Source organism: Acomys russatus, chromosome 1 (genome assembly GCF_903995435.1).
Source record: "Acomys russatus chromosome 1, mAcoRus1.1, whole genome shotgun sequence".
Lineage (NCBI taxonomy): Eukaryota > Metazoa > Chordata > Mammalia > Rodentia > Muridae > Acomys > Acomys russatus.
In genome coordinates, this window is record NC_067137.1 from 57,319,546 (window position 1) to 57,347,273 (window position 27,728).

At 42.4% G+C, this 27,728-nt stretch overlaps 1 protein-coding gene across 3 annotated transcripts in view; it reads right to left on the minus strand.

The window, feature by feature from the left end:
- Stxbp6 (syntaxin binding protein 6) overlaps positions 1-24,165 on the minus strand; it is a 229,119-nt gene extending 204,954 nt beyond the window's left edge. The window contains exon 1 of one of the 3 annotated variants that reach the window (XM_051145532.1): positions 23,900-24,165. Coding sequence is in view for 1 of the 3 variants with exons in the window: in XM_051145513.1 (XP_051001470.1) it covers positions 23,205-23,427 (223 nt within the window). In the remaining 2 variants the exon portion in view is untranslated. Of the gene's footprint in view, positions 1-23,204; positions 23,567-23,899 lie in introns of those variants that run through there. The other 2 variants (XM_051145522.1, XM_051145513.1) reach the window with 2 other exon arrangements.
- Positions 24,166-27,728: the final 3,563 nt, after the last annotated feature.

The following is a 27,728-nucleotide window of genomic DNA, read 5'->3' on the forward strand; positions in this document are numbered from 1 at the left end:
ACCTCCCCTCCATCTTCCTTCTCACCCTCAACCTGAACAGCTGTACACTTCTGTCTTTGCTATTCACTAATCCTCTCAGACTTAGTAATGAATGCTGGATAGTGTCTAAAAGATTGCATGTGCAAATTCTATGTCTTTTTCTGATGATAGGTGTTAGCATCCTAATCACTGTTTGAGGATTTTCATCACACCCTAGAGATGTTTTGAGATGATCAGACTTAGAAATCATATCACAAAGCCAAGTTCTTTTTCCCCTCTTTCTTTTTCTACTCGCATAGCCTTTCACACTCTGCTCAAGTATGAGGAGTGCTGGCAGGGGCACTTTGCCATTCAGAGGAGTGTTTTTTTTTTTTTGTTTGTTTGTTTTGTTTTTGTTTTTGTTTGTTTGTTTGTTTGTTTTAGCTCAGTTATATTACAGGGTGGTGGGTTTGCTTGGCTTCAGTTACTGGCAAGGCTGAGACACTTTACACATGACAGCAGATGCCTTGAGCATGGCTTCCCACTTACTTTCCCTTCAAACTGTATCACAGTGGGAGCCACAAGAGTCAGTTGACATTGGCCTGCTCCTGGAAGTCAGTCACCTTCTGAAGCCGCATGACTTCATAAGGCAAAATCAAGAAGCAAACTGTCCCAGTCACTGAGCTCAAGATAATAATACTTCCTTTAGCATTTAACATAAAATGATTAAAAGCACATTTGAAAACATTGCTCCTAGAAGACATATCAAAACCAGACAGGTGTGCACAAAATCACAGACAGGTGCTCTTCCAAGTGACCCTTCATTGTCAAGAAAACCCAGGAGCTTTAGAGGAAATGCAAAGTAAGTTCTTAGTCACCTGCCACCCAAGTGCCTCATTTGAACCCTAGGCAGAATCTTTGTTTCTTTCCTAATCTTGACAGGAGCATAGACACTCTGAACATCCAAGCCCACTAACTGACCTCAGTTATTGTTTTATTGCCTCACAGATAACAACTGTGTCTTCCACCTACCAGACCACCACAAACCAAATAACCTGACCCTCAACTATAACACCCTCAGTTAGTTTTCCTTACAAAAAGCCCTCTCTCTTTGTGATGGACAAATTCTGCCTCATTAGAAGTTTAATTGCATGTCTATTCTTTCCAGCTTGCTCTCTAAATGTCATCTCTTTTTGACAGCACATTTCCCCTAACACTAGTACCAAATGTCCTAAATTTACTTTGCTCACTTTCTCCCCAACTCTAGCACCAGGTGATGTCTACTGTAGCTCTATGTCTACAGCGGAGCACCTGCACACTAGAGAAAGACACACAGAGTCCGACAGCATCACTCAACATGCACAAGCAGCAGCTGTAGATAAGCTCTCAGCAGTGTTGGGAAATACCACCACTGTCAAACCCCTATCCATTTGACACATAAACTGCCACCCCCATCCTAGGACTGTTCCCTAGAAAGAAATCCATCTTTCCAAGCAACCCAGTTGGTAGGCTAAGGTATCTCTAGACAAACCGTTAGTGTCCATCCTCTATTGTACCCTACTCCCTTTTTTCTTTTAAGGCCAAAACCAACTGCATTTGAAGTTGCACTCCATTTTACCTTCTCTAGTTTATTATCAATTATCTCTTTGTTCTCTTTTTTATTTATTAAGTTGTCAGCCATACCCCTCCAGCCAGTATTTAACATACCATGGTGGCTACTATTGGTTGTCAACTTGACTACATCTGGAATTAATTAAAATACAAGCAACTGGGCACACCTTTGAGGGTTCTTCTTGATTAGATAATTTGAGGTAAAGAGACTCATCCTAAATCTGGGCCACAACTTCTGGTGGCAGCCTGCATAAAAGGACATGGAAGAAGGAAGCTTTTGCTTTGTCTCTGCTTCCCTCATTCTCACTTGCAAGTTCATCTCCCCTGTTGATGAGGCATCCCGTCCCTACTACTATGAACTACTGCTTTGGAACTGCAACACAGACTGAAGACCAGCAGCTCTCTGGGGGATTCTCTGGGATCCCAGCCCCACTGACAAAAGGCTGTTGTTGGACTACGTAGACCATGGCCTGTAAAGCACTCTAATAAGATCCCTTTTAATAGGCTGAAAATAACATACACACAGACTATATATATATATGTATATATATATACATATATATATGTATATATATATACATATATATATGTATATATATATACATATATATATATATTCTATCAGTTTTGTTCCTTCATACGAACACTCTAATACACATACCAAATCCTACACTAAAGCATTCTTACTCAAGTGTCCCCAGCTACTGCCACAATGATCAGTGCAAAAGTAGGCTTGTAATCTAAGTTAGCCCAAATACAGAGAATGCTGAGGCTGTGGAAGATCTATAGAGAGACTTTTTCTTTCTTTCTTTCTTTCTTTCTTTTTTTTTTTTTTTTTTTTTTTTTTTTTTTTTTTTTTTTTTCCTAAAGCTGGCAGAACATGGCCTGGCAAATGCCTTGGTCCTTTGGGGTAGACTGAGCTTACCTCAGCATGGAGACAACAAAGAGGTGGACTCCAAATAGGAATCCAGGGCTGACTACTCTGAATAAACTCTATGATAAGCCACAGCCTTCAGCTTGTTAGTTAAACAAGCCGGTACATTCTCCTTTGGGTGTAACCTGGTTACCAGGTAACCAGAAATTCTTTTACTTGCACTAGAAAAAAAAATGTAGTTAATGCAATTGCCAGAATTTCAAACTTGTGATTTTTTTTCATAAGTTAACAGGAGCCAGGAGCATTGGCGTGTATCAGGTAACAGTAAATAGGAGTTCTGGCTCCTTTTTATTATGGATCTTAACACTCTGACTGTCATCTGCCCTGGGTCATGTACTTCATTTGGAACCAGGCAGAGTCAAAACTTTATTTAAAGACCAATACCTAAAACCAGAGGACAAAGACTATCTCAAAAGAACATTTGCTGCTAACAACAGAGAAAACATATTCTGGGCAGAGAAAAAAAACATAAACATACACTGCAGAAACTCATTCAAATATTTTTACAACATTCCACACTCAAATTTAAACAGGTTTGCTGGATGAGGGAGACTTATCAACCTCCTCTATAACATCCCTTGTTTCCTAGGTGATATCATCCAACGCTGATCCTTCATCTACCATCTCTTCACCAAAATGCCACACTCTTGTTTTATTTCTGACTCACAAACTCAACGCCTACATAACATCTTTACTTGGATGCCTCAAACTCTTCTCCAATTTAATTTGTCCAAAATAAAATTCAGGACCTTCTGAACACCCTACCTGATCACCTACGTAAAATTTAGCCTCCATCAGACTTCTTACTACACAATGAAAGAGAAATATGAGGGAACAACTTGTTACTTGGGCACTAAATTATCTCTGGAAAAGTTGTTCTAAACAGAGTGTTATCATGTGATTCTAACCTGACTAATGATACAACAAGCCTCCTCAAAGCATTGCAAGACCCCAATTAGAACATTGGAAATTATAGGTAGGTCAAGGCCATGAAAAGATCCTCTTTTATTATAATTAATAACTAATGTTTCAAACTTCTAGGTGTAATATCAAGTGGGGATTATTTTATTACAAATGTATCAATATTTCACAGATTTTTTTTCTACCCCTTGGATTAGGACCAATATGACTCAAGAACAGGTTCCATTTCCAGCACCCACATGGCCGCTCACAACTGTCTATAACTCCAGTTCCAAAAGATCCAACACCCTCAGACACACATGCAGGCAAAACATCTATGCATTTAAAATATAAATAAGCCGGGCGTGGTGGCGCACGCCTTTAATCCCAGCACTCGGGAGGCAGAGGCAGGCGGATCGCTGTGAGTTCAAAGCCTGCCTGGTCTACAAAGTGAGTCCAGGATGGCCAAGGCTACACAGAGAAACCCTGTCTCGAAAAACCAAAAAAAAAAAAAAATAATAATAATAATAAAATAAAAAAAATAAAATAAAATATAAATAAATAAATCTTTTTCTAAAAAAAGTAAAAGAAATGAAAGGGAAAACTGTATTCTTTTTTCCTAGGCAGCCTAGGAATACTGCTGCCATAAGCATCTGCTAGGTGTGTCAGACAGTCATTGCATTACTAACTTCACTGCTAACTCACTAGGGGATAGGCTAACACAAAAACTTACCTCTGACTATTTTTAATGTGATCCACAAAGCAACGATTATTTATGGGCCTCTAATCAGAATGAAATTTCTTATGTAATAAACAAACAGGATAATTCAATGGCTTCTTTGGTTTTTTGTTTCAAAAATACCCATTTGGAAAGGTACCAATTTATACCTAATTATTGTAAAGAATAATGCAAAGCAAATGTGTAAGCTCAATTGCCCTCATCATCCTGAGTAAGAGACGTTTGATCTTAATATCCAACACTCATTTAAAAAAAATAGTTGCAAATGCCAAAAAATTTATTGCATGAGATCTGAATAAGACAGGCTTCATTTGTAACAAAATTCTTTTTATATAAATTTAATTGTTTCCATTTTGGACCACGCACGCGCGCGCGCGCGCGCGCGCGCGCACACACACACACACATATCCCTCAGGGCTACAACAAAAGAAATTAAAGGAAGAGAAAATTCTCTTGAAACCCCAAAGCTGAACACAATTTAAAATGTCTCTTAGGATACTTCCCTGAATGCTGTGATGACTTCCTCTGGGAGTTCCTCATGATGAAGTGAGAGAACTCTCCTAAAACGTGAATCCAGCCATTCCATTTCCAGACCTTATTGCTGGAGGGTGAGCCTGCGGAAACTGGCTCCTCTGCATCCTGTCTCTAGGTTTACTGTTCAACCACATCAATATACAGTTGCCCCCCAAACATATTCTCTTCCACAATTAGCTCCTGAATTCTTGATAGGAATTCTGGCGGTGACTGTCTTTTTAAACTCAGGACTCCACAGGCTGCTTTTAAAGCATCTTCCACATTACCCTGTGGCCCTGAGCATTTACAAACCAAGGAAAGGCAAAGGTTTAGTCTCCCTGCCACCACACCGCCCCCCCCACACACACACACATACACACACAGGGTTTCTCAGTGTGATAGCCTTGGTTGTCCTGCTTTGTAGACCATCCTGGCCTTGAACTTACAGTGACCTGCCTTCTTCTGCCTCCCAAGTGCTGGGATTAAAGGTGTGTGCCACCACACCTAGCCAAAGGCTTAGTCTATCAGTAGTTACCATACTTAGTACAGGGTCCAAAGTATGGCAGCTCCCTATCTATTCCCTCAGTGACAGGAAGGCAGATTTATATTTGCATAGTACCAAATAAGAGGAAGTTTATGAAATAAAGAAAAGACTTAAAAGTTCTAGAAAAACATGGTAGGCACACATCCCTTATCCAATCCCATAAGTCTACATGTGTTTTGGAATTCAATTTTGGCATTTTAGAAAGGTAACATGGCATACAATCTTTATGTTCTCAGAAACGTCAACATCAGCACCACATGATCAAACGATAGCACACACCATCCTACTAAAAGAGATAAATGAAGGGCCCTAGGTCATGCAGATCAGACCTGACCAGTCAGTGGGTTATAAGAATGTTCAGAGCCTTTTGGATTTGTAAATCCAGATCAGGATGGTGGGTCCCTCCCACCTTTTTAGTGTACATACTTTTTCATGTCTCTTTTCCCCTTTGCTCCGAAATTTGCTGTGGCACAATTGGCCTGTATTTACAGAAAAATAAAAAGTATGCACTGGAATAGCAACAGACAGGTTATATGCCAGTTAAAAGATGACCCAAAAGTATTCCAAGCAGAAGATTCAGAGCTACAGGCAGACATCAGCACTGGCAATTTTATGAACTTCACAGAAGATTAGAAAAATTAAGGGAATGCTGAGATTTCTCATTAAGCAACCAAGAGAGGAGAACAGTGACACACAGCCCAGAAGTAAAGTGATTAGCTGCATGCACAGGCACACACATATGCAAATATTGTTAGGGACTGACCCTTATCACTGCTTCCAAAATGCATCTCCAATTGTAAGCAAGGAAACATATGCATACAAACGAAAGCATCCTTAAGCGAAGAGTAAGCTGTCTTAAATCAACCGGACTTGTTTCCACTTCAAAGCAGAAATGTACAGGCACAGACTATGTTCTCTGAAACAACCAGAAATACTCCCATATAATAGCTCATGTGACAAATTTCTTTTAGAGCCAGGTGGTAGCATGAGTAGAGCTTGCCCAGAGAGCCAGCAGGCACTTTCCTTCCCAATAGCAACACTGCGCTGCACTAAGAGTTAAGGGAGAAGAGGTTGTGTGACTTTGTTTGCCATAAATCCTAACATCTCCTAACAACCCATTTTGTGGTTACCCAGGAATTTAAGGATTTTTATTTCTGAGATGGGGAGATGTTGTCTTAGTTTTTTATAGCAGGAGTCATCTGATTCTATCCCACACTAGAGGCCAATAGCACTAATAGCTATCTATGCTTTACTCCAGAGGGCCCTCATTGCATGCCAGGCATGGAGTTTATTATCTTGGAAATCCCAGTTAATCCTCACATTAATCATAACCTGTCTCACAAAGTTATCACCCCACCTTACACATAAGAAATTTGCTGTTAAAAAAAAAAAAAGAAAGAAATTTGCTGTTTCAAAAAGGACCCCAAATAACTATGCTGTCTGTTTACTTTCTACTCTGAAAAAGAATGGCACGTCTCTTGCTTATTCTCCGTAACACACAATTCTATCCTCTGCTATACATCTTTTTTAGGAAGCATGAGGCAAAAACGGCTCTCTATGCTAAAATTCTGTTCTCTCTGTCCCTTCAGTATACTGCACCCACCCAACCTGGTCTAATTATCCAAGGTATGACAGATGTGCTGAAGACAGTACTGTGTATGCTTTTGTCTCATTCCTCAATCTTGCAGTCTAGACATGTAAGCAAATAACCACATGTGAGGATGAGCTCATGAGTAATACAGTCACCTCTTCCTTGCATGGAAATTTGATTTCCACAAGTGACATCAAAGTGAACCCTCCACCAAATCTCAGGATGGACAGAAGATGGATAACATGGATTATTTCAAGGACTATGACTAGTATCAAGCAGTAATGGAAAGACCACAGTGAAAAAGAGAAGCCACGAGGCTGGAGAAGGAGCAAAAGTGAATAACCCTAGCCTCAGTACAGACAGCCTTTCCATGCCTGCCTGTTCACAGCCATCAGGGCAGCACCCTGCCCCACAGGGTTGGAAAGGCAAGGCCTGGGGCAGTCAAGCAGGCAAAGGGGGCCTAGGAAAGTCTGACCCCTCCTTCTCAACAAAACTTACAACTCTCCTCTCTCCTTCCTAGTCTTACCACAGGCGCTATGAGCTCTGGTAACTAGTCCCTTGCCTTTCTTTGAGACTAACCTGATGACGGTGAAGATGAGACAATACTCATGCAAGAACTCTTCATCCTGAAGGACAGCACACACACACACACACACACAAATGTGATGAACAGGGCAAGAAAGTGGGGCTTTTAATGAGAATGGAGGCAACACACATCACATTACCTAGCTTCAGTATCCATCACAATAGCAGGGCACAGTGGTCATCAGCCTCTGACCCATCCCCTGGGGCACTTAAAACTATAATGCTCACACTTTCTGAAAGAGCAATGGTTTCTGTGCACCTGGTTCAGGCTTTCTCGCCCCTTCAAAGGAAAAATGGTGTCTCTCCTTGGTGTACGATATGTTTTTACTTCTTACAAAGGAAGACTTAAAACTGTTCTCAATTGTTATGAAAATCCCTGGCACCCTAAGTGATAGTTGGACACATCCTGATTTCCTACACAGACTCAGGGTGAAAATCCCATGTACAAGAACTCACAAAGACCAAAACAACTGACAGAGACCCACACACTTCAAAGTTGTGAACTGAATTGCTTCCTGTGAGAAAGGTGACCAGCCCAGACATAAAATATTAGATACCTCAAGTTCATTCAGACATACATTTACTATTCCCAAATTTGATTAAAATATTTATAGAGCTATAAGTCCTTGTTGTTTTGTTTGGGGGACATAGCCTTGCTATATATCTCTGGCTTGCCTAGAACCTGCTGTGCAGATCACACTGGCCTTTCGACTCACAGAGTTCTACACATCTCTGCCTCCCAAGTACATGAACCGCCCCACACCTAGCAAACTATAGATCTTAATATTAATTTTTAGAACAAGACAAAGTCATTGCTTGGCTTTCTATTTATACAGAACCACCTAGAGCTTTGGTTACTAACGTCTCAGGAAATGATTGTAACAGAAAACCCGACTATAATATAAAGAACCTCAGAAACATTTGAAAGTTCTACAAATTCTCAGTGAGTCAGAAGCTGAAGTAGAGTCCTGACTGAACTGTACAGCTGTGGTTTTCCTCACTGAACAAAATGCATGTATATAAGAAGGACAAAGAGGCGGGAAGAAGAGAAGACTAAAGCATTTAGACACATAAGGGATTTTTTCTGCAAAGGAGGAGGAGAAGGAGGAGAAAAACAGTGGATATATGATAGTCACAAAATAGATACCCTGTTCCATTTTTTTTAAATTAATAGTGTAAAATAAAAGAAAAAAGTAGAGGACAGTAAGATACCCTTATCTTAATGAGTGATAAAAAATTTTTTTCTTAAGATTCTTACATGCAGCTCTCAAACAGTAAGTTAGTTTTGTCCTTTATGCCCTAATGCACAGAACAAGGATCTCCTCATCTCTGGTAAACTGAAGAGAGTAATGCACACACTTACCAGTGGCATACTTAGGATAACAGACTAACCATAGAGTAGACACTCTCGAACACTGTGAAGGTGGAGACCCAGCACAGCTCAAGGCAGCTACAACTCTGCGGCTATCCTCTCCTCCATTTTCAGAAAACCTCTTCAACCTTCTGAGAATCAAGGTCCTCAGCACACTGTCATCTCTGGGGTTCAACCTTGCTTTGAGGAAGCCAGGACCTGAGTGTAAAATAATCTCAATAAAAATTAAACTGAACCTTTCATTCATCTTCAGTCTTCAGAGTCACATGAATCAAAATTCATCACTCACTCTTTTACAGATGACTAAGTAACAAGGAATGTATATATAATTATATGTATAAAAGATACTATTTGTTGAATTTTGGCCAAGAAAGAAGGAAGAAATTAAGAAAGAAAGAAATTAATTTTCTTAAATTTGAGCACTTATCCATAAAATAGGCTTTATTTGCCAAGGGTCAACTGTCATCCTGGGACCTTAGCACACTTGGTAGGGAGGACTACAAGGAAAGAAGAAGTGTAATTGAAGATCACCTTTAATTCATGTAAAAAGGTTTTACAAATTTTCAAAGGTAACTCCAGCAGACACCTAAGAATGCTGTTGTTACTAGACTCATCTTACAGATGGGAAAAAAAAAGTTGAATTTGGTATGAGTAGAAAACAGAGACTAAGTGCTAGAGGCTCAAAATGACTTTGAATGTTCCCTGAGATTCACTGCACATCTCCCTATGCCTAAATGCATGACCACCGCTTCCCACCAAGCACACATGGCGTCTTCCTGCAGACATTCCTCCAATCTTAAATGAAACCCACTATCTTCCGCTGCCTCGTTCAAATGTCAATGGAAGACTTCTTGAAAAATCTCTTTCTTCTCCATTCCTGCTGTAATTCATTCTCTCATGCCTTACCTAAGTGAATCCTGTTTAAAATTTGCCATTCGTTTTAGAGATGCAGTTCTTTTCGGTAAGTGTCTGATCTCACTTGACAGGCAATTCCTGGGGGGACAGTTGCAGGTTCCGACAACACTGTAGAGTTGCTCACTCTTACTGCCCATTACAGTGGCCAAGGGATTCAGCAGTCACCCTAATAACTGCATGAACCAAGGACAAGAGAAAGAACTCTTTGTATCTTGTTTTCTAATTTTCTAAACTAAGTATATAAATAAGAGTATTCAGGGAATCCAGAATATGTACTTAGCACCTACCTGTAATTATGACTAATTATTATATGTAAATATGACAGTGACTGAAGCAAGGTCATTATTTACAAACCAAGAAATTAAACACTTGTCAGAGAACTGTAGACAACTGTAGCTATAAAGTTAACACAGCCAAACTACACGGAAACAGTGTTTATAGTACTCACCCAAGGTCATCAGTGCGACCTGACCTACATTCCTCTCAGAGAATAAGGATGTGGGAGGGCCTTATTATACCTGCCACAACATACACCTTGTGTTTCCTCAGTGTTCTGTAACATTCAAAATACAAAGCACTGTTTGCACATTTTTTTTTTGGCAGGAAGTAAGTAATAAATTGAGCCATCTGCCAGCCACTGCAGTTCTGCCATGAACATATCTACATATAAGGTAATGTAATTCTAAGGAAAGTGGTTTAGAATCCCCTGCCAGGTATTCACTGCCAGTCAGGACAAGACAGCGATGTGTTTTAACACCCACTTCTTTGCATCTGCTCGGGAATCCTCTATGGGAGTTAATTGTGGTATGAAAACAAATCTCTTAGCTAGGTGATAGTGGAACATGCCTTTAATCCCAGCATGTGAGAGGCAGAGGCAGATAAATCTCTGAATTTAAGGCCAGCTTGGTCTACAGAGTGAGTTCCAGGACAGTCAGGGCTACACAGAGAAATCCTGTCTTAAGAAAGAAAGACAGACAGAAAGAAAGAAAAGAAAGAATCCTTTACTGGGAAAAGTTTTCATGAGAATGTCTTCACATTTCTTTTCACGTGGAAAAGGAATGGAATAAAACCCTAACCTTTATAGAACGTGTGAGTGTTTGGCAGTCCACAAGTCATCTCTGAAAAGCAAGGCTACTGAGATGAAAGTTGTGGCAAAGAAAGGAAGCTCAAGGCTTCTGCCTTGCTGCTGAGCAGTCTCCAAAGAACTCCACAGGCCCCTGAGCTCCCCCTGAGCAGCTGGAACAGCTGGCTTCTCTCTTCCCTACCTGAAGCATCCCTACCAGACCTTGCTCTCACTCGCTCTGGGGGAATAGGAGGAGTGATAGAAAGCCTTACAGTTGTCAAGTGTGTTCTCTTGTCTTTGGCCCTTCCTATCTCAAGGCAGCTGACTGGGAGAAAACCCCTGGCCCAGAACATTCTTTACAATACTAATTTCTGCAAGTCTTTACTCCACAGCAAAAACATTAACCCACCTATCTCAGTGGAAAGCAATGGGGGATTTGCTTTCAAGATCACTATAGAATAAACATGAAAGAATTCAAACAATACCATTAACTCTCTCTGTGGTCAGGTTTTACATAAATATCCATGTAGAAAAATACTGTTTTCTATGCAGACCTTAGTCCCCAACAGGGACATTGTTCATCAACATGATCAAAGTATTTTCTGAGTAGTATTTGTCAGTTTTGAAACAGATAGAGGAAGGCTTCCAAGCCAGCCAATCAGTTCTGACAGTACAGGGCAAAGTCTTGAAGAAACATACAAACAACAGGGCCTGAGGGATCCTGTCTGGCAGCAATCAGTTTGTCCTGAAGCCAGAGTGCCAGGAGAAAGCTTCTCACCACGCAGCCCTGGCCATTCCTGCGCTTGGCTCTACAGGAAGAGGCAAGGACAGATTTCACTTTGACTATCTGGCTGCAAGAGGCTTGAGTAATTCCTTTATCACTTGTAATAGGAGGAGCAGCATTATGGCCTGGATTTTAACTGTCCCTTGGTGGGCCAGGCATGGTGGCATACATCAGTGATCCCCAGACTTGGGAAGCTGAGGCAAGAGGATTGGAGTTTAAACTGAGCCTGGCATACACATCAAGACTTTCTCTGAAACAACAGAACAACAAGAACAAAGGAGAAACCATATTAAGTGCCCTCAAAAAGTTCATGCATTAAAGGATTGGTGTTATCTGAGGTAGTATAGACTTAAGGAGCCCACAGGAAGGACTTAGGTCACAATGGCATGCCTTTGAAGGGGATCTGGGGACTTTTAAACCTTCTTCTGTTTTGCTTCTAGGCCTCCATGAGTTCTCCTCCTCAGTTCTACCGTGATATTCTATCATGCCACAGGCCCAAAGCAAAAAGGGCAAGCCACCACGAACTGACATTGCTGAAACTATGTGACAAAACAAACTTTCCTCCTTTTAAGCTGTTTATCATGGGTATTTTGTCACAGTAGTGGAAAGTTGACTACTGTAAGCAGGACGAGGAAAAAGAATAGTAGGTAGGCTAGGCTCAACTCCTGAATCTTGTTCTCTCTCTCTCTCTCTCTCTCTCTCTCTCTCTCTCTCTCTCTCTCTCTCTCTCTCTCTCTCTCTCTCTCTCAACTTCTGGTGTTTGTTTGTTTAATAAAAGAAGCATGTCCCCATCATTACTATTTCAACTAAAAAAATCATGAAGTGGAGTTTTCTGCTATTCTGTTAAGATATCTTGTGTTCACAAAAGAAATAAAAATTCTATCAAAGGAATAGAAGCTCTTCTTAGTCATGAAGGATCATCCATATTCTCGAGAGGTGTTATCTTTTGTTGGTTTCAGCAGTGCTGGAGATTGAACCCAGGACTGTGTCTCATACCAGTGCCCTTGGAGCTACATCTCTAATCTGCAGAGAAGGTTTTTGGTATTTCCCTAAATCGCAAACAAGCTCAAAGGACATTTTAAATCCAAGGAAAACTACTCAAAGTAATTCCCAAAAGGGCTTTGGCAATACTATCTCATCTTATCCAAATAATTCTATAACTGCAAGTTCATATATAGATTAAATCTCTCATAACTTTAGAATTTTCCAAGTTAGCTCTAGCACTTTGGGAAGTATTCATGCAGAGGGGCTTTAGGATTCTAGATATTGCTCCCTGCCTTCTTCCCCTGGAATATAAGAGGATATAATTAGGTATTGAACTCTCATGCTGAGGCTGTTCTTTAGTAATTTGTTGGGTGGCAGGGGGTGGGGGGATGCAGACCAAAAAGGAAGCAAGATGCTTCAACAGGTATTCCACAGAAGATATCCAATTGTTAATGCACAAAAATAAACTTGCTAACCATCAAATAGTAACCAGAGAAATGTAATTTAGTACCATAATGAAAAAGTCCTGTACAGATACCAGAATGACTAAAATCTAAATGATTTGTCAAACTAAATGTTGATAAGGTTAATAGAACTCAAACACAAATCTAATAAAGTAGAAATGATTGCAACAGACAATTGTTCATGTCTTTCTTAGTTAGGGTTTCTATTGCTGTAATCAAACACCATAGGAAAAAGCAAGTTGTGGGGGCAGGGGGAAGGGTTTATTTGGCTGACACTTCCACATTGTAATCCATCACTGAGGGAAGTCAGGACAGGAACTCAAATAGGGCAAAACATAAGAGGCAGGACTGTTTACGGGCTTGCTTCACATGGCTTGCTCAGTCTACTTTCCTATAGAACCCAGGGCCACCAGTACCATCCATAATGTGCTTGGCCCTCCCCCATCAATCACTAATCAAGAAAATGTCCTATAGCCAGTTCTTATTATAAAGGCATTTTTCAGCTGAGGTTCCCTCCTTTCAGATAACTCCAGCTTGCATCAAGTTGACATAAAACTAAACATCACAATGGACCCATTGTCAACTTGACACACAAACACAAAAAGCTATACCCTTTTATTTCTTGTTCTTGCCCAAATTCACATTAATTTCAACATTACAATATAAACATTCCAAATTGTAAAAGTCACACAGTCTTAAATTCAAACCCCTAAAAATCCAGTCTTTTTTAAATAGCCAATCTCTTTTAAAATCCAGAGGCTTTTCAAATTCAAAGTCTCTCAACTCTAGGTAGCTATAAAATCCAAAATAAGATAAATAATATATTACTTCAAGAGGGATGAACCAGGGCACAATCACAATATCAACAAAGAAAAACCAAACTCCAAAAGTGTAAATAACTCAATTTTCAATTATCTGGAATTCACTCAGGATCGCCTGGGCTGCTACAAATGGCTTGTGTCACTTCTTTGGCTCCACCCTCTGCAGCACACACAGCTTGTCTTCTGGGTTCCAGCTGGCTCCACTCCACCCTCCACCACTGCTGCTGTTTTTGATGTTCACCCCATTGTACTGGCATCTCCAAAATGCTGGAGTCTCTACTGTAACTGGATTTCACTTTCACCAATAGCCTCTCTTCAGGGACACCGGTGTAGGTATAAGGTTATTGTGTAATTTAAATGCTAATTTCTGTCCCCCCCCCCACACATATCTGGTTGCAGTCCTTGTTCTGAGAATCTCCTATCTCAATGTTGTATAAATACTGTTTCCCAATTGTCCCCCAATAAGTCAATAAAGCAGCATACAGCCAATCTCTGAACAGGGGAGAGAATTGGGCTAGACTTCCTGCCAGCCAGGTGCCCGGGAAATTATAAGAGGAAGTAAAGGATTCAGCCATGGGCAGATCTCTAGGAGGGACCTGGAGAGAGAGCCAGCAAGGAAAACTATGAAAATGAAAGTATCACTCAAAGGTATGCTGGGAGAAAACCAAATTAGCTTAGGAGGTTAAGAATAAAGTTAAAACTGCTCAGTTCTTATGCTATGAAGCTTGTTAAAATAATATAATAGAGTCTCAATTATTTGTGTGATACCACAGTTAAGAGAGAAACTGAGAGACCAACACAATTTTATTTAAAAACAAAAAATCTATAACATTCCAGTGGTACTACACAGCAAGCTTCAACTGCCTTTCATGACCCCCTCACATCTTCAAAACCAACACCACATGTGTGACCCTCACACTACCAAGTACAGCTGCCAGCATTAGGTACAATGGTGGCCACTTCTGGAACACAGATTAGTGTGCTAATTCTTAAAACACAATTCCCAGAAAATTTCACCTTGATGATTCTGGTCTCCTCTTCATGGGAGCCAATTCTTCAGCCTCAGCTGACCAGCATCCATTGTCCCAGCAAAGCAAGGGTTTTAGTTTAGTGGAAGCATATAATCTGTAGGCAAGTATTATGTAATAAAAGCAACACTGACAGAAACATTAATAGACTAGATAGTGAAGAGGAATCCCAGAGGAAGAAGCTGTCTAGCTCAACACACTATTCATTCTTTTCTATCTACCAGATGTATGTGCTCAGTATCTACAGGGATGTAAACAAACTACAGATGAAGATCCATGTTCCTGCTCCTGAAGAGTTCAGTTCAGTGGAGTTGAAGACCAAGGACTGTTCCTAAAAAGGGATCTGAGTACAAAAATCTTGGTTCTCTCTTTAAAAACAAATTTTTTTAATCACTAGATAGACCACTGTGTGACTGGCAATATCAGAAATGGATCTTAAAAGTCTCATTTTCCATGACCCAGAAAAAAAAAGGAAATAACCTCATTATTAGCACTGAGCTCCTTACATACACACAACATCCTAACATCAAAGTAGAGGTTGATTTTTGTTTTTGTTTTTTAATTACTGTTATAGTTGTCTACCGATTTAATTTTAAAAGAACTGACTTCAGGAACACCCCTCAGCAGCAGGACAGCTTTCTCACCACTATGTAATGATAGGGTAGATTAAATTCTTCACGAGTGATATTGGATCACTAGGAACAGTGAGCTTTTACCTTAGATTACGTGGTACACCACATTTCAAAGCAGCCTAAAAATAAAGCCTCCCTGGCTTGTGCCTGCCAGACTAGGCACTGATACCCATAGTTATGGAAAGTGGCTGAAACACACGCATCACCTGCCCCAGAAGTCAGATACTTCCCTCTTTCAAGAACCAAACCAGAGTGTGGGACAGGGTGTCGCGGGATCCATTTATCACCCATACAAAAGCAGTGACTCTCAGGCTGTGACAACTGGAAACTGGATAGATTTACTGATTTGTGGCTTAAAGGCTGTATTTACGTCTTGTTTCCTAAAAGAAAGTACGAAGGCTCTGTAAATTGTAATTTCCTAGTCCCCTCTGTTGCACATAATAAAGGTGACAGAAACAGAAGAAAAATCAACAATCACCAGCTTACCTGGTAACTGTTGGGTTAACCCATGTGGAAAGCCAGAAGGGATTATTCCTGGTCAATTACTCACACCAGTAGCTGAGACTCTGGGCCGCATCCAGCACAGACTCCAGGTAGGAGAACCAGGGTCACTGGTCAGCTTCAGTACCCACTTCTTCAGTTGCTTCCTATTAAGCTAATCCCATCTAACTACCTACATTTACCAGACTCAGAGAGGGCAGTAAAATTGCCAGATTTTCTCAAGGCCAACAGGAAGTAAATATTTGTAATCTTAACCCCAGAAATTTCTACTGTGGCTGCACACCTGTGTGCATTGTGCTCCCTTTAGTTTGTCTGAGTTGCATCAGAGAGTAATGTAAGTAAGAGAAGACACAAGGCAGCTAGACAAGATGTGCAGGTTCCACCTTACCAAGCATCTGTGGCATTGACTGATAGCTCCAGGATGGCCTGGTCAGCCAAAACTACCCACAAGAGCAGAGTAGAAAGAGACTCACCACATGACTTAAAATGACTCAGCTGAGAGGGGTTGGGTGGCGCATGCCTTTAATCCCAGCACTTTCGAGGCAGAGGCCGGCAGATCTCTGTGTTCAAGGCCAGACTGGTCTACTGAGTGAGCCCAGGACAGGCAAGGCAACACAGAGAAAACCTGCCTCGAAAAACAAACAAAACAAAACAAAACAAACAAACAAACACTCAGCAGAGAGTAAGACTTACCAAAACTATGGTATATGAACAAAAAATTTGTCCCTGAGGACTACGATTTAATCTAGTAAGCCATTTCCCACACCAACCCATACACACAAGTTAAAACCCTTGTTCTTTCGTATACATTGTGGGTTTGTTGTTGTTGTTTTGTTTTGTTTTGCTTTGTTTTTCAGGTTTTTGTTTGGTTTGGTTTGGTTTTGGTTTTTGATTTGGCTTTAGCTTTCATCACGGAATTCCTGGCCCTTGGGTAAAGAAAAAGGCAAGCAGCATTGCTATTCTGAGACATTATGCTGAGCATGTTTTTGTGAGCTCAGACCTACCCTGATGTGGAAAGAAAACTGGCCCACGTGGTAATTAACATGCCAAAGTCCCACAGCAAACACTTGATGGAGCCAGGGTTCACATTCTGCTCCGCCCCATCCCAAAGCTGCCTTCTATGCAGTGTATCAGCTTTGCTCTAAGTGTGGCAAAGGGGATGACAGCATCTGCATCAACCCCAGGCTGGTTAGAAGTGCAGAATCTCTAGTGCCATAACAGCTGGCTGAGCGGGATTCAGAATTCAAACAAGATCCCCTGGCGCTTCCAGCATGAGGCAGAGCACTGCTACACCACTCCTGGAAAGAGGGAAGAATGTCTCCACCCACAGGGCAACTGCCTCAACCCCAGGAGTGTTAACCATAGTTAGGATCAGACATGACTCTTGGTGCAGAAACACTGATGCTCACTCACACAATACCAATTAGCACATGAAAGTCTGAATACACTTAGACTTAAAACAAAGAGGGCAATCTTGAGAGAATTCCAGGAAGCAGTAAATGACACTAAAGGTCTACCACAGTCAAATCCAAAGGGAGAAGCTTGGCATAAGCTGCCAGGTCATCAGAACCCCTGCTGGCTCAGGATCAGGAAGCGCAAATATGGAATGTTTCAGAAGGAGAAGGAACTTAGAAACTTGGGGGTCTGAAGACCACAAGGCCCTGACCACTGCCAACCCAGGGATGAAGGGGCAAAATCCATTCAATTCTCAGAAAAATGAAGTTTAATGACAGTTCACAGAGACCCTTGGAGCACCCACAAACAAGAAATTAATACTCCAGACGCTTTCCCAGGAGCATAAGCAGACCTGAAACTCTTACTTCAAAGTGCTGAGGCCACTTTTAAAACTCTCAGGCCACCATACACTAACTCATATACCATAAAAATTACCCTTTTAAAGTGTACAACTCAATAGTTTCCAAAAGTTATGTAACCATCACCATCTAATTCAAAAACATTACATCACCCCCAAAAGAAGCCTCATGCTTACCAAAGTCACTTCCTGTTTCACTCTCTGATTTCACTAGCCCTAACTTTCCTCTGCAGGATGCTTCATCCGTGTTGCAGCATGCATCCAAACTTCATTCCTCTTTTTGGATAAATAGTTTTCCATTGTATGGATATACTATGTTTCATTTATCCATTAGTTGATGGAGAAGGGTTCTTTCCATCCTTTAGTTCTATGATTAATGCTGCTATGAATAACCACTCATGGGCGTTTATTCCAATATGCTTTCACTTCCTTTGGGAATATACTTAGGAGTGGGATTCTTCTTTATGTAGCCCGTACTTTGCATTTGGAGGGACCATCTAGTTGATTGCGCAATAGAGCTTCTACCAAAACTCTACATGAAGGAGCAATCTCTCCCCCATGTCTTCTCAGTCATACCCATCCTGATAGATGGGAAGTATCTCCTTGTGGCTTTGATTTACATGTCCTTGCTGACTAATGGCACTGAGCAAATTTTCATTCTCCTTCAAAGAAATAGCTATGCAAATCTTCTATCTACTTTTAAATTGGGCTATTTGCTTCTTTATTGCTGCACTGCAAGAGTTCTTTCTTGCTATTTTTGAAACTCTAGTGAGGAACTGTCTTCCTGGAAAGTCCTTCCAATGAAGAATCCATCGTTCTTCAATGAAGCTGCTACACCAGTTCCATCGTGCCAGAATGACTTTGGTTTATCAATAACTCCTACTCTCCCTCTCTGAATCAGTCCTCCCCATTACAATCCCTCTGAGTGTTTTGCCTCCTAATATCCACACACATCTGTCCTGCCATCGCCAGAACCTACCTGTAATCTTTAGTGAATTTACAGAATTGAGAAAGTGTGGACCCAGTTTTTGGACTACCACAACAGAATCTTAAGTCTCACTCTGAGCAAGGCACCATCTTTTGCCTCATGCGCCTTGAAATTCATCTACACAGACACAACTGCTAGTCTCCACAGTCCTGCGGCATCATGCCACCAACCTAAAAGGTTCTGCATCTGCAGGAGAATAGAGTCCCACTAGTCTCCCCTTCGTGGAGACTTTCTTAGCCACCACAACTGAAAACTCTCCCTCTGCAATATCAACTAGTCATTGTCTACAGGGTTCATTAATCAATCACTAAACAGAAAATGCCCCTAACAAACCAATTCATTCATTGTAGTACCAGAGATCGTATTAGAATTGCTGGCATACCCCAATTTAGTAATACATCCCCTAAGATACACACAAACTCACAATGTTCTCTGTTCTGGAAAATTCTGACTTGAATAAATACAAATGAGTATTTGTTGACAGTGTTTCTTCGGTGTGATGGTGCACAAGTCTGGGAGTCTCCATAGGAGAGGAAAATAACAGACCATGCTCCCCAAATTGATTTGTCCTTTAGAGGAGCACACCTATTAACATCCACCCCAACAACATTCTTGCAACACATTCAGAACTGCGAGCTAATCCACTGCTGTTCAAGTCTATCAGATGGACAACAGTGAGGAGAAGCCACTTTATATGGGGGAACAAAGTACACTTGCTTTGTCTTCTAATGTCACCGGCTGGTAGAAACTCTTAACAGCAGGCAACAATAAAAAAGAAAAGTAAAGTCTCATGATATGTAAACTGCCTGGTTTTCTGAAACTTAAAAATAGTGAAATTAAAAAATAAAAAAAGAAATAAGCAAACAAAAGTATTTTTTAGTTGAGCTTGTGCAGTGTTACTGGGACTTTTTTGTTTAAAAACAGTCTCAGGAAGACTGAGAACGGTGCTTCTGCACTGAGCTTTGACTCTTGGTGACCCAATGCCAACAGTGACAATCAAACCCAAGCAGAGGAGAAATGAAATATGATAATGATTGTTTTAGTATAGACTTATTAAGGGAACAAAGACACCAAAGAGCTACTGCTGAGAAAAGTAAACAACAGCCACCAGAAAAGGACAACTTGAGTGAAGAGGGGGTGGGAGTGGCAGACGCAAAGGACAGGACAGGACAAGGCACAGCAGCAAAAGGTAAGGGTAACAGCCAAAATATCCACAGCCTTATGGGGAGGAGTTTAAAAGCAGAAGTGTTCCTGCTTGTGCTAAGTGGGAGAAACCATCTAAAAGAGCTACTGAATCTTAAGAATGGCAACTGTTCTTCACCAAGTGTTGATTATAGTCAGGAAGGCAGGCTTGGGCCTTCAGTTTTATCTACTGAAACATGAAGTGGTACACTTGAGTTTTTGAATAGGCTTCTGATTTACTGATAAGTCCCCCCTCCACACCCCACCCCTGCTGTTAATCATTTTAATGCTAAAACAAAGCACAAATGGAAAGCTAAGATAAAGCTTGTGGGTGAGCCAGGATTCTCTGTGGCATACCAACATAAGAAGTAGTGAAAATGCCAACTGACCTTATATACCCAGATTTGGGTGCTGCGTTATATAAACATTATTCCTTCTTCGGGAGCCCTCCTGCCTCAAGCAGGCTCCTAGTGCTTCTCTGATACCAAGTAGTTAAAATGCAAGATCATAATCTACGTCATAGCAAGTCATAGTAAGATCTCCCTGCACAGGTCCATGCTTGGGGTGGGAGACAAGGAAAAATGCTTCGGATTGGCTGAGTCTAAACAATGCTAAAAGCTAATTCACCCTGGCACCCTGCTGAAAATGCATAGCTGCTGCTGAAAGCTATAGGTCACTGCCAAGGCCACCATCCTCCAGAAGGCATGGAAGGCCTTGGCTAAAATTGATCACCATGGGTCAACTGGCATCAGGTACATTTCACACTTCCAGAAGGCCTGGGCAAGCTGTCCATTCAGAAAAATACATTACTAAAATTCCTTCTTAAATGTGCTTTCAGATGATTTTTACCTGTCCCATAACTACACAGTTCCAGCCATCAAGGCTGTGTGCAAACTTTCCACAAATGTCCAGGAGCTTCAAAAAGAAAACAAAAACAAAAACAAAACAAACAAACAAACAAAAAAGGAATACTTGTTGGACTTAACCCATTGTATTAATTTGTTTTCTCTTGCTGTGATAAACATCATGACCAAAGGCAACTTGGGGAAGAAAGAATTTATTTGCTTTACATGTCCCAATCACAGTTCATCACTGAGGGAAGTCAGGCCAGGAACTCAAGAAGGAACATAGGTAGGCTCCATGGAGGAACATGGCTTACTGGCTTGCTCACCATGGCTTGTGCAACTTGATTACTTAAAGAAGCCCAGAAGACCCACACAGAGACTCAGGGTGCCACCACCCACAGTGGCCTCACCGCTGCCCTCCCCCACATCAATCATAAGCAAAAGAATGTCCCACAGATTAGCCCCCAGGACAATAGCAGGGATTCCTCAGTTGACGGTCCCTCTTCTCAGGTAACTAGTTTGTATCAAGTTGGTAACCAGCACACGTGTATAAGGCTCACCAGTCTCTCCCTACCAAAGACGATTACCATGTCTGCCAAGTCTCTAGAGACCGGAGACTAAGTACCTGACAGCAAGAAAGGGCAATCTTATCTTTTTGTAAAAGTACTCATTTGTAAAGCAACTGGAATCATTAAAACCAGGCAATGGGAGCTGGCACATGTCCTGGGGTTCAAAACGCTTAAAGCAACTTCCAAAAGCTCCTGGAAGAAACCCCATCTCCACTATGAAGAACTAAAATCCTGATCATTTGAAACAGTCCTCATCTCTCTTTCTCCCCCTAATACAAATTGGTGATTCTATAAGCATGGCCTGAGGAGCAGCAGCTTAGTACCATCTGAATCTAGTTAGAAATAGACACTGCGTTAGCGCTGCTGTAAACCCAGAGAATCAGAGACTGGGAGTGGAAGGCAGCAGCTCATGAGTTAGCAAGGCCTAATGCTCAGACTTGAAAATCTCTGCTCTAGGCTCCAGGTGTATTTCTGGGGACGCTCTGGAGCCTCATTAAATCCATGTTAACTGGGTGGCATGTAATCTCTCCTGTCCTTGCCTCTTAGGTTGGTTTTTAATCTCACAGGCTGATGTCACCGATGAGGAGTTGAGTCCTTAGTTCAAGGTCACTATGAGAAACCAATCAGAGCCCCATCCCAGGACTTGCTGATTTTTTCATCATCCTTGGATCACAAAGGAAAGTCTTGCTGACACAGACAATTCTGGGGCCCAGGGCCGTGAACGGGGTTCAGGCTGGTCCCATGGTCTCCTCCATTATACCACACTGCCTCCTTCAGACAGAAGAGAGGGATTTCCAACCCATAAAATCAAGAGAAGCTGTTCAAGTGTGTGTAAATAGTTGCTTCCACAGATCTCAGCAACTAGCCCTTGCATTGAAGACTGCATGGGGAGCGGGGAGGCTCCGCTGTTTGTTATAATCAAGAATAAGCAGACTTTGAAAAACTGGGCACGATGCACAGAGACAAAACCTAAGGCAAAGATGCTGCTTTTATGTTTTCTTGGCTCTCTTCATTTCTATTATGTCACTCATGTCTCACAACGGAAATGGAGATAGTCCCCATCATCGCTCATTCGTTAGAAAAGCAAAGTAAACGAAAAACTTAAGTTCAAAGGACAACTTGAGCTCGTGTCTGTGTGACCCTAGGACCTGTGTCGTACAACCCCACCGTGGGATCCCTACATCTGGAATCTTCCCCAAATGTACAATCAAGGAAAACCCAGGAAGGAAAAAAAAAAAAATCAGCAAAAATGGTGAGCTTCTAAAATACCAGCACTTCATCGGAGTGCAAGTGCTCCTTTAAAAACTTACCACACAAACCAAGGTGTTCAGCCAAAAGAGGTGAAAGAAAAGAAGAAAGGGAAAAGAAAAAAAATGAAAGGAAAAGAAAAGACTGTGAGAGGCATATTTCTAGCCTGCATAATCATTCTGGCCTTTTTCCCACACCAGCCTCTAAGGCAAGGCAGGCAACCACTCACAGCCTGAGCAGAAGCTCCTCCACACACCTCAACCCTGTTCCTCCACCGTCCCCTCCTCCCTACCCTGTTATGACAACTCTGCTCTCTGACTGGGGTGTAGGCACAACCCTAAAATTCAAAACAAGAAGTGAAAAAAGGTGGAGTCAGGGAAACGTGGAGATCCTCCACATCCTTGCAATATGTATACTGCCACTTCCAGGGCCTCGGAGTCTCCCAGACACCTTAGGAAACGATGTAATGAAGCAGAAATCCTTTAGCCCTGGTTCTGTTACTTCCCCCAAAGTCCAGATTGAAGAAACCAGATAGGGTTGTTATGAAGTCCAAGGCAAACAGGCTCCCATGCATTCCTCCTCCTAAAGAGCTGGGTGCCATTCTAAACTCTCTAACTGACCTTTGGGTCCTGGGGTCGTGATGGTGTAAACCCGGGAAAAGTCAGGAAGAAAAAGCAAGCCATTCATGTACTCCAGCCATGCTGACCCGCCATATGGTTGAGTCGGATTCTGTTGCGCTCTGAACGACAATTCCGAGTCCCTGGCCTTGGCCGAGCCCCTGACCACTTCTTTTGCTGGGGTCAAAGGCAAAAGAAAACCACGGGGCCCAGAAGCCAACCCCATGAGAAGTACCCGCCTCAGTTTTGGCAGCAATGATCTTCCTAGAAGATGCCAGCCTTCATAGATCGGGGGCGGGGGGATTCGCTGATTTCAGAGGAGAGCACTGGCTAGGGGAGCAGCGACCCACTGAGTTTTCCAGGCGGCACCCATGGGGGCCTTTCTGCTTAGCTGGCGGTGAGGACCTCAGAGCTCCACCAACTTTCTCACAGAAATCTGCTTTCCTAAGCTCCGACCAACACTACTCGCACTCCGGGTCCTGGGGTTGCGGTGACTCGGCGACCCAGACCCCTTTTCTGCACGCACAAAGCAGCTGCGACAGGCATGCCGACCCCTCTCCCGCCACCCTCCAACTTGCCCGCGCCGCTCTCCGCGCGCCTGCCCGCTCTGACTACCCCGCGGCGCGCATCCTAGCCGGCAGCTGCGGTAGCTGCAACTGTATGCTGGGTTGCCTGGCCTCCCCACGCCCGGAGCCTACCGTGCAGCCCGACTCGTGCTCGGGCGGTGCCTAGTGAGCGGCACGCGTCCCAACCGGAGACTGTGCTTCCCCGCGGCTGCCCCGCGCGGAGATCCGGGCTGCGGACTAGGCTGGGCCGGCTCGGCTGCTGGCTAGTCGCTGCCCGCCGCTCCCGCGCGGGCTCCTGCCACGGCGCGCGAGGAGGGAGGGGTCGGGGAAACTCCTGGCAACTCCAACTCTGGGCGCCAGAGCTGCAGCCTGAGCTCTCCCGCCCGCTGCCGCCGAGTGCGAGCTAGCAAAGCCAACCTGCCCCCGCCGCTGCCTGTGAGCATGCCCAGTGCGGCTGTGGGCGAGCCATTGCGCCTTGGCCGGGGGCAAAGATCGGTAGCCGAGGGCTCTGCCGCAGGCAGGGGCCCATGGGACAAGTGCGGGTGGGGGTGGGAGTGGAGGTGGGAGGGGCTGGGGAACGAGGTTTAGCAAGTGCAAGAGTCGCACGGGTTGTAGGAAGTTTGTGGTCTGGAAAGGTGGGCTGCTTCTGCAAACCTTTGTAAGCAAACATTCAAAGGACAACCAGAAAATGTGCTACAGGAATGTGGGCCCAGCAGGTGGGGTTTTATTCAGTCCCAAGCTTACTTAGGGTGACAAAATCCGAGAGCTAATGGAGCCTGGCAAGCCCAGTAAATGAGTAAAACGGGGAGGCAGAGCAGCTGTCCCACTCTTAAGTGCTCAGGGCTGTTGTTAAAAAAAAAAAAAAGCCTGGTTTTGCTGAATTTCATTTTAGAAGTAAGTAAGTGGTTAATAGATAGCTTTTTCCATGGAACATACCGTAGTAACTAAATTTCGGCAGAGAATTTAAAAAATAAATAACACTCTGGAATCTAGACAAAAACCCATGGCTAGGTGCTGTGACTGTTCAGCCAGTCTGAACCAAGGAGTTCGGCGAAGGGGTGCTGAGTGCCTTCCTCTGGTGGTTTAGGAAGGCGCTGGAAAGGAGCCAAGATGATTCATACTGCCTTCAAAGTGCGAGGGGAAATAGGTTTTCCTGACAGGGGAGAGCTAGTGATAAACGCTGGCGCGTTCAGAGGTAGCTAATGAGGAAAGTGGCTTTAAGAAGTAACTTTGAGGACGCTTCATGAGGTCACTGCAAGATAAGCTAGACCAGTCTTGCTTCTAGAGCCCCTCAAAGGCGTTTTTTGATCCTGAAGCCAAAAGAAGGCCTCTTAGTAACAGTCCTCCCTTTATTCAAATTTTTGGGGTTTTTTTTTTTTCATCATGCAGTTTTGCATTGATGTCTTTCTTTTTCATACAGCATTAGAACTTTAATGCCATTTTGTGTCCTACTTCATCCTGGCCTGACCATCTTTTGCTGTAGAAAAGGTGGCGAATTTTGGTACATTAAGAGAATCGTCCAGGAGTGGTGACACACACCTTTAATCTCAGCACTCAGGAGGCAGAGGCAGGAGGATCTTTGTGAGTTTGAGGCCAGCCTGGTCTACAAAGTTAGTCCAGAACATCCAGGAGAGGGGGGGGGGAGGGAGGGAGGGGAAGAGGGAGAAGGAGAGAGAGAGAGAGAGAGAGAGAGAGAGAGAGAGAGAGAGAGAGAGAGAGAGAGAATGAATAGGAGCAAGGTGGGCCCAGAGGTCCTGATTGCTAGTCTGTGATGCTTGTACTTTATTTGGTAAAATATGTTGGAACCACCTGAGATGCTGGAGGCGGGTGGGGTGGGGTGGGGGGAATGCTGTATAATCCAGAGATAAAATCTAGGAAGACATGTGGAACAGTAGTAAGGAAGATAGTTCGAAGGAGAAGAATGAAGCCTGTTTATGACATGATCACTGATTAATGAAAATCAGAAGCATTTCTCTGACAATCCATCCACGTTCTTCTGTGGTAGGTTTATCTTTTTATCAAAAAGTAGTAATCGAGGTTTTCCATGCAGACACAGCTATCCCCCCCCCCCCCCAATTAGGAGTTTAGGTGAACAAGTGGCTTATCTTTCAAGCTGTGTTTCCTTTATCTGTGACTTAGAAGAGAGCTCTCATTGTAAGAGGTTTAGGAGAAGTGATGTGCCACTGTAGGTTTTTAAATGGTGAGAGTTTATGCAATAAGAAAGCACTGTCCTGTCCGTCCGTGATGTTGTCTGTCAAGCCGGACTTGACATAAAAGTCCTGCTGCATTACAAAAATTGTCTGAGGTAAGACACATCAACCATGTGAGAAGCTTTGTAAGTAGGGAGATATGGCTAATAAAACTCTGGAATCAATATTTTACTATTTCAACCATGTTGAACTAAAGTAAGATCCTCTGATATTAGCTCCTATTGTCACTTTCACTGTTCTTCTTCACCACCTAAACTTTTATCTTTCCCCTATCCCCCCTCAGTATTAAAGCTCTAGAGAAGACAGCTGCCCCCTGCACAAAGCACCATCTAAATCATGAATAGTTTGTAGTGTTGCCTTCAACTAGACACCTGGGCCTTAGCTCAGTGCTATTGTGCGTCTCTCTACAGATGAGGTCATTGATTGCTCCTTTCACAGAAAACAGACTGCCCTTTATCTGTTGGAAGTATTTTAAGCATGCAGAACTCTCAAAGGGGTAAAAAAAAAAAAAAAAAAAAAAAAAAATACTTGAGTGTTTACACAGAAGCGTTCCAAAAGTTTTGGAAATGAGGAAACCTAGCACAGAGCCTATCCCATGACAGGTAGTTAAAAATATTTGCAAAATATAAAAAAAGTATCCATCATCAAACTCTTCCGGGTTTCTGTTGTACCTCCCCTAGTTCCTAAGAATTATTGTTTTAAAAATCATAATAATAATGCCATCAAGAACAAGGACAGGATGTAAACATTTATGTAGGGAGGAGCTCACAAAAAAATACTTTGCTTATGTTTTATAGTGTGTGTGTTCCTGCACGTTAAATATTTAACTAACTGCCGCATGCACGTTGTCTCTCGGTTTAAACATTAAAATAATAACTTTTTTTTTTTTTTTTTTTTTTTTTTGAAGCAGGATTTCTCTCTGTAATAGCCCTGGCTGTCCTGGAACTCTCTTTGTAGACCAGGTTGGCCTTGAATTCACAGTGATCCTCCTGCCTCTGCCTCTTGACTGCTGGGATTAAAGATGTGCATCATCAGGGTTGACAACATTTTAAAATATATATGAGTAAATAACAAATGGTATTTTTAAAAAACACAGTGCAAAAGAGCGTCATACAGAGTGAAGCCAGTTCCACCCTATAAAAAGCTAGTATTGTCTGTTTCTTGCATATAGTTACAGAAATAGCCTGTGTGTATGACAGCAAGCACAGAATCTACTTTTTTCCCTTGAGATTTATTCTTGAAATGATAGAAATGAAAAAGACACCGTACTTCATCAAGCTGCCAGCTTAAGCACTTTTAACCTGTGAGAAAGAAATTTTATGTTTGTGAGAAAACATAACAGTGGTATTTCCGCCTTCCTTTGTGGCACAGGTGATCTCACGGATGCAAGGACACCTGACACTTCTGTGGGTAATAAGAGAAGCCGAACAATGAATTTCTCTACAGTGCCCTAGAACACACTGTGGACCGCAACCTACAATCCCAGTGGATTCAGATGCCGTAGGTTGTCTAAGGCTATAGAAAGAAGTGCTGTCTAAGAACAAGTAGATTTGAACCTTCTGGTTCATGCCTGTAATTCCAGCACCAGGGAAGCAAAGGCAGGGGAAATACCATGAGTTCATGGGTTACATAGCAAGACCATAGCTCAATAGCTAATAAACAAACAAGCCTGATGAAGTGACATGGTTACAGTTTGATGCAGAAGACTGATGCCATGACAGTATTTTAATAGCTTTACTTAAGATATAAAA